Source organism: Trichechus manatus, unplaced genomic scaffold (genome assembly GCF_000243295.1).
Source record: "Trichechus manatus latirostris isolate Lorelei unplaced genomic scaffold, TriManLat1.0 scaffold00010, whole genome shotgun sequence".
In the NCBI taxonomy this organism is placed as follows: domain Eukaryota; kingdom Metazoa; phylum Chordata; class Mammalia; order Sirenia; family Trichechidae; genus Trichechus; species Trichechus manatus.
Window position 1 is genome coordinate 2323178 of NW_004443946.1, and position 12696 is coordinate 2335873.

A 12696-nucleotide genomic window follows, 5' to 3' on the forward strand; every position below is an offset into this window, starting at 1 on the left:
CTGTCTTTCCTGAATGGTAGCCAAATAATAGATAAGGGAAAGCCCTTCATTATAGAATTCCAATCAGAAGAAATGACAGAATTGGAGCATCACCATTTTCAACACATAATGACATTTTGGATGTAGCCAATGATCACTGAGGACTGCCAAAACCAACAGGTAAAAGGCTGCTGGAGAACTTCATGATGGATAAATCAGGCTGACATCTAATCCATAACCAATCTTACCATCCCCAAAAGAGAAATCAGTCATTGTGTGTCTCTAGAACTGATACAACAGGATGTATACAACACCACCAATAAAGTATTCCGGCCAAAAAAGGAAAAAAGTAAGAAAACTAACAAAATCACTCTTATTCAGTACCCTTTGGGAAGAAAGGCATCTATTTCTAAAAAAAAGAAAAAAAAAAGATAGTGACATAGATCAGAACAAAGCTAAGAAGGCTTTTGGTGAAACTGAGCTCGGCTTCTATCAAATTGCAGCCGAAGGTTTAACAAGTGTAGCTTAAGCAACTTCAGTATTTAAAGGGAAGATATTTCAAAAGAAAAGAAGCAAACCAAGATTCTAAAAGCATGCACAGAGCAAATAATTTTAAAGTCACGATCTATCAGCATGCAATGGTTTTATACCCTCTAATATTTCTATCAAGTTAAAAATGTACTATTAGCCACAACCAGGGATAGCAATGTAACAATGTAATAAAATTAAAAAAAAAATTTACAGTCAGAATATAAGAGAGTGAAGGAGACCAAAGACTCAAAGAAGAAACTAGTCCACGGAGTAACCAATAGCCCACACAAACCACAGCCTCTTGTAACCTGAGACCAGAAGAATTACATGGTGCCACTATCAACTGTTCTGACCAGGGACACAATAGAAGGTCCCGGGTAGAATAGGAGAAAAATGTAGAAACAAATTCAAATTCCTAAAAAAGGCCACACCTACTGGACCAAGAGAGACTAGAGGAATCCATGAGACTACTGTCTAAAAGTACCCTTTGAATTTGGAACTGAAGTTATTTCTGGAGATCACCTTTCAGCCAAATAATAGATTGGCTTATAACACCCGTGAGTAATGTGCTCCCTTAAACAGCCAACTATATGAGACCAAACAGTCAACATTTACCCAGAAGCAAAGATGAGAAGGCAAGGAGGGGCAGAGAAGCTAGATCAACGGAAACAACAAACAGAATGGAAATGCTGACACATTGTGAAAACTGTAACCAACAGCACAGAACAATTTGTATAAAAATTATTAAACCCAATGCTGTCAAGTTGATTCCATTTCTTAACAACCCTATAGGACAGAGTAAAACTGCCCCATAGGGTTTCCAAGGCTGCAATCTTTATGGAAGCAGACTGCCACATCTTTCTCCTGAGGAGCTGTGTTTGAACTGCCGACCTTTTGGTTAGCAGCCAAGTGCTTTAACCACTGTGCTACCAGGGCTCCTAATCAGCTGTGTAAACTTTCACCTAACACACAGTAAAATATTTTTTAAAAATTATAGTCAACTCATTATTTATAAGAACCATAAAGGAGCCCTGGTGGCACAACAGTAAAGCACTTAGCTGCTAACTGAAAGGTTGGCAGTTTGAACCCACCAGGGGCTACATGGGAGAAAGATGTGGTGATCTGCTCGCATACAGATTACAGCCTAGGTAGCCCTACAGGGCAGTTCCATTCTGTCATATAGGGTCACTTATGAGTCTGAACTGACTCAACGGCACACAACAACGTAAGAACTACAACATTTTGGCTGGACAGAGGTCTCCCTTGGAAATATCTATTATAAATACATTTCTAAATATAGCATTATTAAAAATCAAAAGCTCTTATTGTAATTAAAGGCTACACAGACTTGGAGAGGATTCAAGTTTGTGACAATTTCTCTGTATAGAAAATCCAGACTTCCGTATACTGAACTCGCTTAAATCTAGAAACACATGTACTTTTACATTTAAACAACAATACCAAAAACCAGATTTGAAGTATGATAAATTTGAAATTCATGTTTAAAGGAAGCACGAAGACCAGTCTGTAAGGATTCTCATTTTCAGGAACTAAACTCTGACAATCTGATAAAGGAGCCATGAAATACCCAAAGTTCCAAACAGGCTCACCAGCTGTATCAATGCTGTGTAAAACCAGGATTCCTAACCTTTTTAGATATACTATAGTTTATTTCTGTGGGAGAAAAGACCTGGCGATTTGCTCCCGTAAAGATTACAGCCTAGGAACCCCATGGGACAGTTCTACTCTGTCCTACAGAGTCGCTATGAGTCGGAATCACTCTACAGCATACAACAGTTTATTTCATGACACACCCTACCCACGCTTTCTGAAAGTGCCACGTGGACTAAATTTATTTTAAAAATTATTGTTTGTAGTAATTTTATAAAACCTATTCAGAAATGCATGTACAGTACAAGAAGATTAGATACCACTAGTCTGAAACAGTAAAGTATTATCAGTTATAAAACAGGTCTAGCAGTTTAAAAAAAAAAAAAAAGCTATGTCAACCTCTGACAGACCATACCTCCACTCTGAGTTTAGCCAAAAAGTTGAAACTTCAATAATCAAACATCCTAAATCTGGAAAAAGCAGAGAAGATGACATAACACTCTTACAAAGGGAATGAGCACTGACAGTTATGAGAGCCTACTATGTCCATGGCCCTTTCCATATGTCCTATTTCATACTCAAAACAGCACCATGAGGTAGTATTATCACTACCAATTTACAGATGAGGAAACAAAGGATTTACCAGATGATATAAGGTCAAATGGAAAATTTATTACTAACCATGTAGTCTTAGCAACAAAAGATCAACTGTAATTCTACAAAGAAAAATATAACTGCCATTAATAAAAGAAAAAGCAAGCTACCAATTTCTTTTTTTGTTCCCCAAGCTACCAATTTTTAAATACATCCGTATGAAAAATGAGAATTTCAGTTTCTAAACTAAAGGGAAAAAATTTTCCCATAATTTCAATTAGTCCCAGAAAAGAATGGGTGGCATTCATAAATAATCCTCAAACCGACTCCCATTTGCAGGAATTTTAACTGCACAAACACCTTCCATTAACACAAAATAAAGTAAAACATTCGTAAGCTAAATACATGATTTTCCAAAGATACAAATAAAGTATTATTCTGCCTTTCTACCAAGCTTTCAAGATATGCCCTCAAAGAACTTAATCTCATACAAGCAGACATGTCTGTGGGATCTGTCCTTAGAGGCAGAAAAAAAAATTCTGGTTTCCTAATCTTATGGTGGCTACTGAGAAAAAAAATGCAATCTGGAACTCTAATGAAGTTCCACAATCTTATCCACAGTAATAAATTCTAAACATTATAGCCACAGTTGATAAAGAGATCTAACTACTGAACCAAGCCAACTGCCTTCTCCTCCTTCTCTGCAAAAAAAAATACAGATAAATTTATATCTCTAATGATTACCTAACCCTTCATCAAAAGATGACCCTGGTTAACTAAATATTTATGCATTTACTGGAGTAAATGCAAATCCAGTATATTTCTGTAAAGCCTGTTCCTTTGTTTGATTTTTTGTTTGATTTTTACAACTTCATTTGTCATTTTAAAACTGCGAAGAATTAAAATACTTAAGTGTAAAACAAAGCGACTCAATCTCCCTTTAGTATTCCAACTAAAGACTTCCTGTTAACAGCAGGATTCCTTCCTTTGGCACATACAGTAAGTGCTTGACTGGTATTTTGGCCAAAAATGCTAAAGGTCAAATTTCACAGCTAAAGTAGAACTTGGTAGGCTGTAAAGCCCAATAAGGTATCAAGCCAGTAAAATATCATGCAACTTGTTTTCTTGCTTCTGCTAAATACAGTAAGATGAAGTTAACTTTTGAGATAAGGTGTTTCCTGAAAATCTACGTAATAACTAACTGGCAGGAATTACTATTGTCATTAAGAAGTCACTGCATAAAATATTTTATTCCATACCTTTTTTTCAATTATTACACTGGTCAAAGTAATCAAAATTTAATTCTCATGAAAACTATGTTTAGATACTAAACACTATAGCCATGGCTGATAAAAAGATCTAAGTACTGAACCAAGCCAACTGTCTTCTCTCCTCTGCAGTAAAATTACAGATACGTTTATGTCTCTAATGATTATCCAATCCCTCATCAAAAGATGATCCTGGTTTATTAAATATGTATGCATTTCCTGGAGTAAATACTACACCTCTGCCATCCTGCAAACTTAACTTTCTTCTTTCCATTCACCCACATTCCTTCAACTCTATCCACCATAAATCTTGAAAATATAAGTTTCTAGTCTTTTCAAGATGATTTCAAAAAACTTCCAGTTACTGTCTCATATTCAGATTGTTCCCATCTGGAAAAGACAGTTTTTAGGCTTTCCTGTACAGTTTATAATCGGTTATTAATCCTTGCCAGCCACTTAAGAGAGTCTTTTAAAGAAGTACTGCTTTTTTCTAGATGGTAATGGGTCAGAATTGACTCGATGGCAACTAACAACAACAAAAGTTTAGATTACATTTAAACTGCCCTGATGTAAATTAATGTTATTAAATGAAGTTTCCGAGCATGTATCACTGATTGTTTTTTTAATCTTATTTTTAAAATGTCATTAATTTGAAAAAGCATCCAATTATATTTTATTTATTTCCAAATTATGATTGGAAAATTGTTTTAAAGTTTGTCTTTAAACTTAAAAAAAATATGTCAGATTGCTCCTGAGAGAATCAGTAAAGATTTAGGTCTTGAAACTCAATGATATTTTGTGAATCAGTATCTTAACTTGGTATTATTAATTCTTCATACTTATATGTTTAAAGTTCAGGCAGAAAAGTACTATGATCAGTGAATGATGGTTGCAATGTAAATACACCTGGGAAAGATGAGTGCAAAGAACAACAAATCATCTTTATTAACTGAAACAGACTGTTTAAAGCTATCACTCCTACTTCCCCTCAGCTATCAAAATCACCTCAAGTTTCCAGACTTGAAACCTCCGGATTCATTCACTTATTTGACCATTTATTTATTACCTCCCACATAGCCAGGTTGGAGCCCCGATGGCGCAGTGGCTAAGTGTTCTGCTGCTAACCAAAAGGTTGGCAGTTTGAATCCACCAACTGCTCCTTGGAAACCCTATGGGGCAGTTCTACTGTCCCATAGGGTTGCTGTAAGTCAGAATTAACTTGACAGCAGTGGGTTACGTAGCCAGGTTAGGTGCTCAGCTTCTAACCTAATGGTCAGCATTCAAACCCACCAGCTGCTCCTTTGGAAAATGATGTTGGCAGTCTGCCTCTATAAAGATTCAGAGCCTTGGAAACCTTATGGGACAGTTCTACTTTGTCCTTTAGGATCGCTATGAGTTGGAATCAACTCAACGCAATGGGTTTATGTAGCCAGATGCTGTGCTAATCCTATCTGACTCTTCCCTCTCCCTCATCCTTCAAACCCCATTAGTGGCCAAGTTACATCAATTCAGATCTGCCCTACTTGTCCCTCTTCCAAATGTCCCCAGCCTAGTCAAGTCCTCATTAATTCTTGGGAAGGCTGAATTTAAAATGTTAACTACTGAACAGCTACCAAATGAAAGATTATGGAGTCATTAAAACTACTCATAAAAAGTGTGCAACATTAGGAACTCATACAAATAAAGAGATACAAAACTGTACAAAGTGTAATTACAACAATGTAAAAAAAACTTGGCACAAAAAAAGACGAAGGAAATAACTAAAATACTAACGGAGTCTCTGGTATAATAGGTGATTTACCTTTACTTTTCTGTATTTTGCAAATTTCCTATAATCAAATATTATTCAAAAACAAAATATTAATGAGCTTTATTTTTAAAACTATTTATATGGATAACATTATTTCTAAGCTTCAGAACTGCACAATATTAGAATAATCAAAGTAAAGACTGAAGTAGGCAATTGTCTTCATCCTTTAGCCTAGAAGTTCATTAAAAACAATAAAGGCACTCATCCATGCTCATTACAGTACTTCTATACGCCTAGAAAACCTCTCCACCTCAACGTCCCAATGAGACTTCAACATCAGCTTTCACAAAATAAGCTGCTCCTACCAACTACTAAACACTAGTCCCAATTTTCAAACCTTTAGTGTTTTACTTTCTCCCAAACCCATAATTACTAGAAGCCCTGGTGGCACAGTGGTTAATGCGCTCAGCTGCTAACTGGAAGGTTGGCTGTTTGAACCCACCAGCTGCTCCACAGGAGAAAGATGTGGCAGTCTTCTTCCGTAAAGATTTACAGCCTTGGAAACTCTATGGGGCAGTTCTACTTCATCCTATAGGGTCGCTATGAGTCAGAATAGACTTAATAGCAATAGGTATGGGAAACCCATAATTAAGTCTTATTTTTCCTTCAAGAGCATCACAGAATTGCCTTTCCTCTGCATTACCACTGGTACTGGAGTACCAGTAGGAAAAATCCTCTTTCTCCAGAAATTTATTCTGAATACTATTAAACTAATCCTTAAGCACTACTTTCATAAAATCATCAGTCATTGTGAAATCAGCAATGGTTGCTGCTTGACTCAAATCTAAATCCTACAGCCTGTCATTGGACCACAAATCTCCACCCCATCTTACATCATACCTCTTCAAATATGGCATAACTATACACTGTCCCTTGGATTTACACCATGCTTACTCCCAATTTTCCACCTAAAATATCTTTCCTCTGTCCCTTGTTAGCCCAAAATCCAACTTCAAAGACCAGTTCAAGTCTTATCTCTTCCATGAATCATTCTCTAGATATTCCAGCCTACCCTGATTTTTCTCTTCTGACTTGAAATAGGTTATGAAGTTTAACAATTAACTGTTCTGTGATTATCTTGTATATGTTAGCTTTGTTTCCCCAATAAGGAACCAGAGGGCAGAGACCAAGTGGGCTAGGGAAAGTGTTAAGACTCATAAATGATTAATACTAAATAAATTTTAAAAATGTTTTCTACAATCAAAATACTTATGCTCCAAACTGTTTTTTTTTAAGTCTGCTTATTTGAGGATATGTGGGCTAAAAGGTAAATCTATTTCACGTATTTTTTCTTTTTTTATCCTGTCAAAATTTAAGGCCCACAACTTCGTAGGAAAAAGCAATCAGATGAGAAAATTTATGTAATTTTCAGCTTTCCTCAAATAAACCATTTGACAATAAGTCTTTCTGACCAACTCAGGAAATAATCATTGGGCTACTAAAAGTTTTGTTAAGAGAAACAGGTCAGGTTCTATCTAAACAATGATGCAGTTACCAATGGTGTCACCTAGCATACCCAAACCTTCCCATTCTACCAAATGTACACCTAAATTCAATCCAACTATGGACATTAAATTCTCCATGTTTTCAAAGCTCACAGTGTTACAGGTCTAGGTAGCTTTGAGATAAGAACCATGTTTATATAACACAAGTTAAAAAAATAAATGGGCTCAAGAATTCTTTCATCCAGCGTAGGTTAATAACTATTTGCAACCTGGTTTAGCAAGACTGGTCTAACAAAAAAGTATGTCACTACAAATATTGCTGGTTTCCCAAGAAAACCCAGAAAAGAGCATCTTTTAAACTGAAGTATCAATAAATCTAAATATAAACTAATGTACTTATAATTTTAAGTCACCTGAAGCATGCCTCCCCTGATTCTGTGGCATTCTTTGGAACAGATCATGGTTGTACTCATAATATCTGTAGTCTTCATGTACACGATCTCCAAGTGGCCGCCTTCTCTGACCGTCAAAAAAATTATCTGAATAATAGAATCGGGAACTGGAGTCTCCATTTTCCACAGCAAAATTAACTTCTGTTAAAAATGACTGAGAAGAGCCATATTCCCTAGGTACATCTGCTAGACTCCTGGCAAGATAAGAAGGTGCAGATAATCTGTTGCTTTCCCTTCTCATTATTTCATGAGGTGTTCTTTGAACTGGAGTTCTAAGGAAACTCTGGTTTCTTGAAACTACTCCATCTCCAGAAGCTGAAAAGGCATTAGGGTTTGAATCTGGAAGACAGATATCAGTTCGTCTTGGAATTGTTGGACCATGCCGGATGAATGAAGGCATAAGATCTATAATAAAACAAAGAGTAAAATATACCATTTTAGTAAGCAATAGATACACTTTTTAAAAGCTGTTCACATCTATCATCACCAAAATGCAAAATTTCAATGGACTTAAGAAAACACAATTTGAAATTCTAATTTAAAATAGTACTTGGGTATTTTTAAGTTAAGGCTGATTAATACTTTCCCACACAAATGAATTTATACTTCGTATGAATGTGCTATGTTTAAGCTCAGTCAGAATCAAATGTATTCTACATACTGCCATACAAGATGATGAAATGCCAATAAATTTAAATATGAATATGTATCGAAAGAAATACTCATTAATTAATGTGTAAACATAGGAAACAACAGTAACAATCTAACAAAGCTAAACAGTTATCAGTATAATTTATGCGATTATACTTTGTTTTGTTTATAAACTGCTAAAAACCCTTCTTCATGCAAACACAATTCCAAAGATAAAACAGAACATAATGCTACTCCCAAACATGTAAATTGGATTCCTTTAAAAAGATTTTTTAAATTATTAACTCAGTCTTCCTACTCTTGAAATTACCTAGAACCAGTACAGTAATCAAAAGCCTGTAGGTTAAAATTTTAGGTATAAAAATTAAAAATGAAAGGATCTTATTTCAAAAAGGTATACAAATACTGAATCAGTTCAAAAACACCAAGCCTGAAACTATGGTACCTTTAAGGCAAGTAATTATAATTCAAAACAGAAGATAACAGCAGAACAATAGCTTTCAGGATATAGTACTTCTGAATACCATATTTGAAAATACCTTAGATATTCTCAGTTAGGAAGAAAATACTTTTAAAACATGAAGGAAGCTGGATTTTATTCATTTTACAACTTACTACTACAGGGCATTCATAATAACAACCTTCAGAAGCTAACACTGGACAGAAACTAACATCCGAATAAATCAGACTCAACACTTGATGAAGCAAAAACAAAATACTATATCAAAAGTTATTTGCTCTAAAAAAAAATTTATTTGCTTAAAAGTATTTCATAACTTTAAGTAATGTTTAATAAACTGTCTTTGCAGGAAACTGCAAGCTATCATTTAAAAACTTAACCAAGAATCTAACATGTGTAACTGAAAAAAAAGGTTGTTAAAAACAGTCTAAAGACCAAGTTTCAGGATACTGATCTACCCCATCAGCTCTATTTTGTTACTCTATTAGAAAGCACTGCAAGTACGACAATACATCTAGATATCTGAAGATGTGATTGTAACGGAAAAACATGCTCTCCACCCTTTTCTGTGTGATCCTGGGAAGTACTAAGAACCTCTATAAACAGCTTTCTCAACTACAAATGAAGTAATACCTCACTACTCGCTCCCAAGAAGAAAACTTACACAAAGGGACTAGCACGCAGTATGAGCACCAAACATTAGCTCCAACTTACTTAACAAAGGTACAGAACAAACAAACAAAAATTAAAAATTCAAAAGATTCAGCTTGAAAATACATAAATGAGGAGAAAAGTGGAAGGGGGTAACACTCCATTAAAATTTAAAAAAAAAATTTTTTAGTAATTTTCCTAAAATTAGGTAGAAATAATTTTGACTTCTTTGCCTTTCTGGAGTCTCTGGGAGTCTTCACTGGAGGCATAAATTTTAAAACTTCTTACTAATATAGCCAAACACAAATGACTTTGGCTCCTCTGCTTTGAGGTCTAAGAGTGATGAGGCTTTGGATAGCGGCTGCAATAACGACAGTCTGCTTTTCACCTCATCTCTGCATCCAGCAGCAGAGCTAAAGAATTTCGCCTCAGATATCCCACAAGTTCCAGCACCGGCGAGTGACACCGGCAATGTTTGCAAACATAACGCACATCTCAACGCACTGTGTCTATACGAAGAAAGTGTCCCAGTCTAACCACTTTTACTCCTAAAACGTCAGAGTATCAGCAATTTAAGTGTTCCCTAAAGAGTCTCTTCTAGTAATCAATGCCACGGAGAAGGGAAGATTTGTTATTTTTAGGGGCTCCCCTCAAGGAAAAAGAAACTAACTTAAGTTTCTTATTCTTTATCGCCTTTCAAAGAAAGAACGCCACTTCATGCACAAGCAAATAGAAAACCAGCACTCCGCAGAGGCCAATAGGAATGCGGACCCGCGGGGAGACGCGCTGGGCTCTAACAAGCCGCGACGGGCGCCCCCGCCCGGGTCCCCGCGGTGGCCCGGGCCAGGTGGGTGCGCCCCGCCCGACACTCACTCCGTAGCAGAGGCGACGTCTCCTTCTTCACGTACTTCCCCTGCACCTCGGCCGGCTTGGACACTTCGTTTTTTGTTTTCTTTCGGGACAGCATCCTCCTCTACAATACCCAAGGCCGCGCCAAGCAGCCTCCCTTAGGGCTCCGCGCCGGGACCCGACCGTCTCCGCCGCCGCCTCCCTCTCGCGCCGCCGCCGCCTCTCCGCAGCCCGGGGTCGCACGCAGGGAATGCCGCATGTTCGGGGCGCTAAGCGCGCCGGTCGCCGCTCAGCCGCATGTCAGTTCCTTCCCGGAAGTCTGCCCGCTCCGCGACGCTGCCCGGGGACGCCGTGCGGAGAGGCCAGGGAAGCCGGGCCAGCGCCATGGTCCGCCGCCGGCAGCCTAATAACCGCTACCGCCACCGCCGCCGCCGCCGCCGCGCCACTGCCGCCCACGTCCCGTAAACTTTCCCCACAGCCGCTGGGAATTCTGGGAAACTCGACGCAGCGCAAGCCGCTACCACCGCCCCTCCCCCACCGCAGCTCCCGGGCGCGGCTTCCACTGCCCAACGCTGACGCCTCAGCTAACGGGCTAGCCCCACAGTCTCGCCAGAGGAGGAGCTACCCGTCTTCAGAAGTCTTCAGCGAGAAACAGGTCCGGCGGACCGGAGAGGACGAGAGGACTAGGCCGGCGTGATTGAACACGGGAGGCCGTCGTGCGCTCACGCAGTGGAGTCCCTGTTCCCACAGGTTTTTTTTCTCCGGACCCTGAAGACAGGCATGCTTCTTAAACGCGTTCCGATCGTCTTCGAGGAGTGAAATCCTTCTTGGAGTGCCCTAGGCTGGTAAATTTAGGTCCCTAATAACGCAGAATAAGAATAGAGTTGATGGATCACAATCCCAGGATCGTGCCACACCAAATAATATCGTTATTGTTGTTAGGTGCTGTGGAGTCGGCTTCGCTCATAGCAACCCAGTGTACAACTGAACTAATCACTGCCCGGTCCTGTGCCACCCTCACATGTTTGAGCCCATTGTCGCCGACACTGTGTCATACCGTCTTGTTGGGGGGTCTTCTTTTTTTTCTCTGGCCCTCTAGTTTACCAAGCGTAATGTCCTTCTCCAGGGACTGGTGCCTCCTGATAACGTGTCCAAAGTACGTGTGAGGAGGTATCACCATCCTAGCTTCTAAGGAGTATTCTGTCTGTACTTCTTCCAAGACAGGTATGTTCCTTATTCTGGCAGTATGTGGTATATTCAATATTCTTCACCAACATCATAATTCAAATTCATCAGTCCTTCTCCCTTATTTATTGTCCATCTTTTGAATGCATATGCGGCCACTGAAAATACCACAGCTTGGGTGTTTTGAGCAGATTTGCCCAATGCAATACACTGTTTGATTTCTTTTTTTCTTTTTTCCCCATACAAAAATTTATACATACATTGTTACGTGACTCTAATTGCTCTCCCCATACTGTGACAGCACACTCCTCCTTTCCACCCCAATTCCCCATGTCCATTCAACCAGCTCCTAACCCTCTGCCTTCCCATCTCACCTCTGGACAGAAGCTGCCCATTTAGTATCTTGTATCTACTTGAGCTAAGAGACACACTCCTCACGAGTATCACTTTATGTCCCATAATCCAATCTAATCCCTGTCTGAAGAGTTGGCCTCAGAAATTGTTTTAGTCGTGGGCTGATAGAGAATCCAGGGGCCATGCTTCCCAGGGTTCCTCTAGCCTCAGTCAGACCATTAAGTCTGGTCTTCTTACTAGAATTTGAGTTCTGCAACCCACATTTCTCCTGCTCCATCCAGGACTCTGTGTTGTGTTCCCTGTCAGGGCAGTCATTGATGGTAGCCAGGCACCATCTAGTTCTGGTCTCAGGCTGAAGTCGTCTCTCGTTTATGTGGCCTTTTCTGTCTCTCGGGCTAATACCTTCCTTGTGTCTTTGGTGTTCTTTGTTCTCCTTTACTCCAGGTGGTGGGACCAATTGATGCATCTTAGATGGCCGCTTGCAAGCTTTTAAGACCCTAGGCCACTCATCAAAGTAGGATGCAGAACATTTTCTTAATAAGCTTTGTTATGCTGATTGACCTAGGTGTCCCCTGAAAACATGGTCCCCACACCCCTACCCCTGCTACTCTGCCTCTCAAAGTGTTTGATTGTATTCAGGAAATTTCTTAGCTTTGGTTTAGTCCAGTTGTTCTGACTTTCCTTGTACGGTGTGCTGTCCTTCCCTTCACCTAAGATAATTCTTATCTACTATCTAATTAGTAAATAATCCTCACTCTCCCTCCCCACCCTCGTAACCATCAAAGAATGTTTTCTTCTGTGTTTAAACATTTTCTTGAGTTCTTATAATAGTGGTCTTATACAATATTTGTCCTTC

At 38.9% G+C, this 12696-nt stretch overlaps 1 protein-coding gene across 5 annotated transcripts in view; it reads right to left on the minus strand.

Moving 5' to 3' along the window:
• The window catches only part of SAV1 (salvador family WW domain containing protein 1), a 29023-nt gene extending 18304 nt beyond the window's left edge, over positions 1-10719 (minus strand). For 4 of the 5 annotated variants that reach the window (XM_023726168.1, XM_023726170.1, XM_023726169.1 and 1 more), the window contains exons 1-2: positions 10326-10570; positions 7652-8095 (exon numbers count right to left, since the gene is read on the minus strand). In XM_023726168.1, coding sequence (XP_023581936.1) covers positions 7652-8095; positions 10326-10419 — 538 coding nt within the window. In that variant the 5' untranslated portion in view covers positions 10420-10570. Of the gene's footprint in view, positions 1-7651; positions 8096-10325 lie in introns of all 5 variants that reach the window. The other variant, XM_004370850.1, reaches the window with a different exon arrangement.
• Between the last annotated feature and the right edge of the window lie 1977 nt (positions 10720-12696).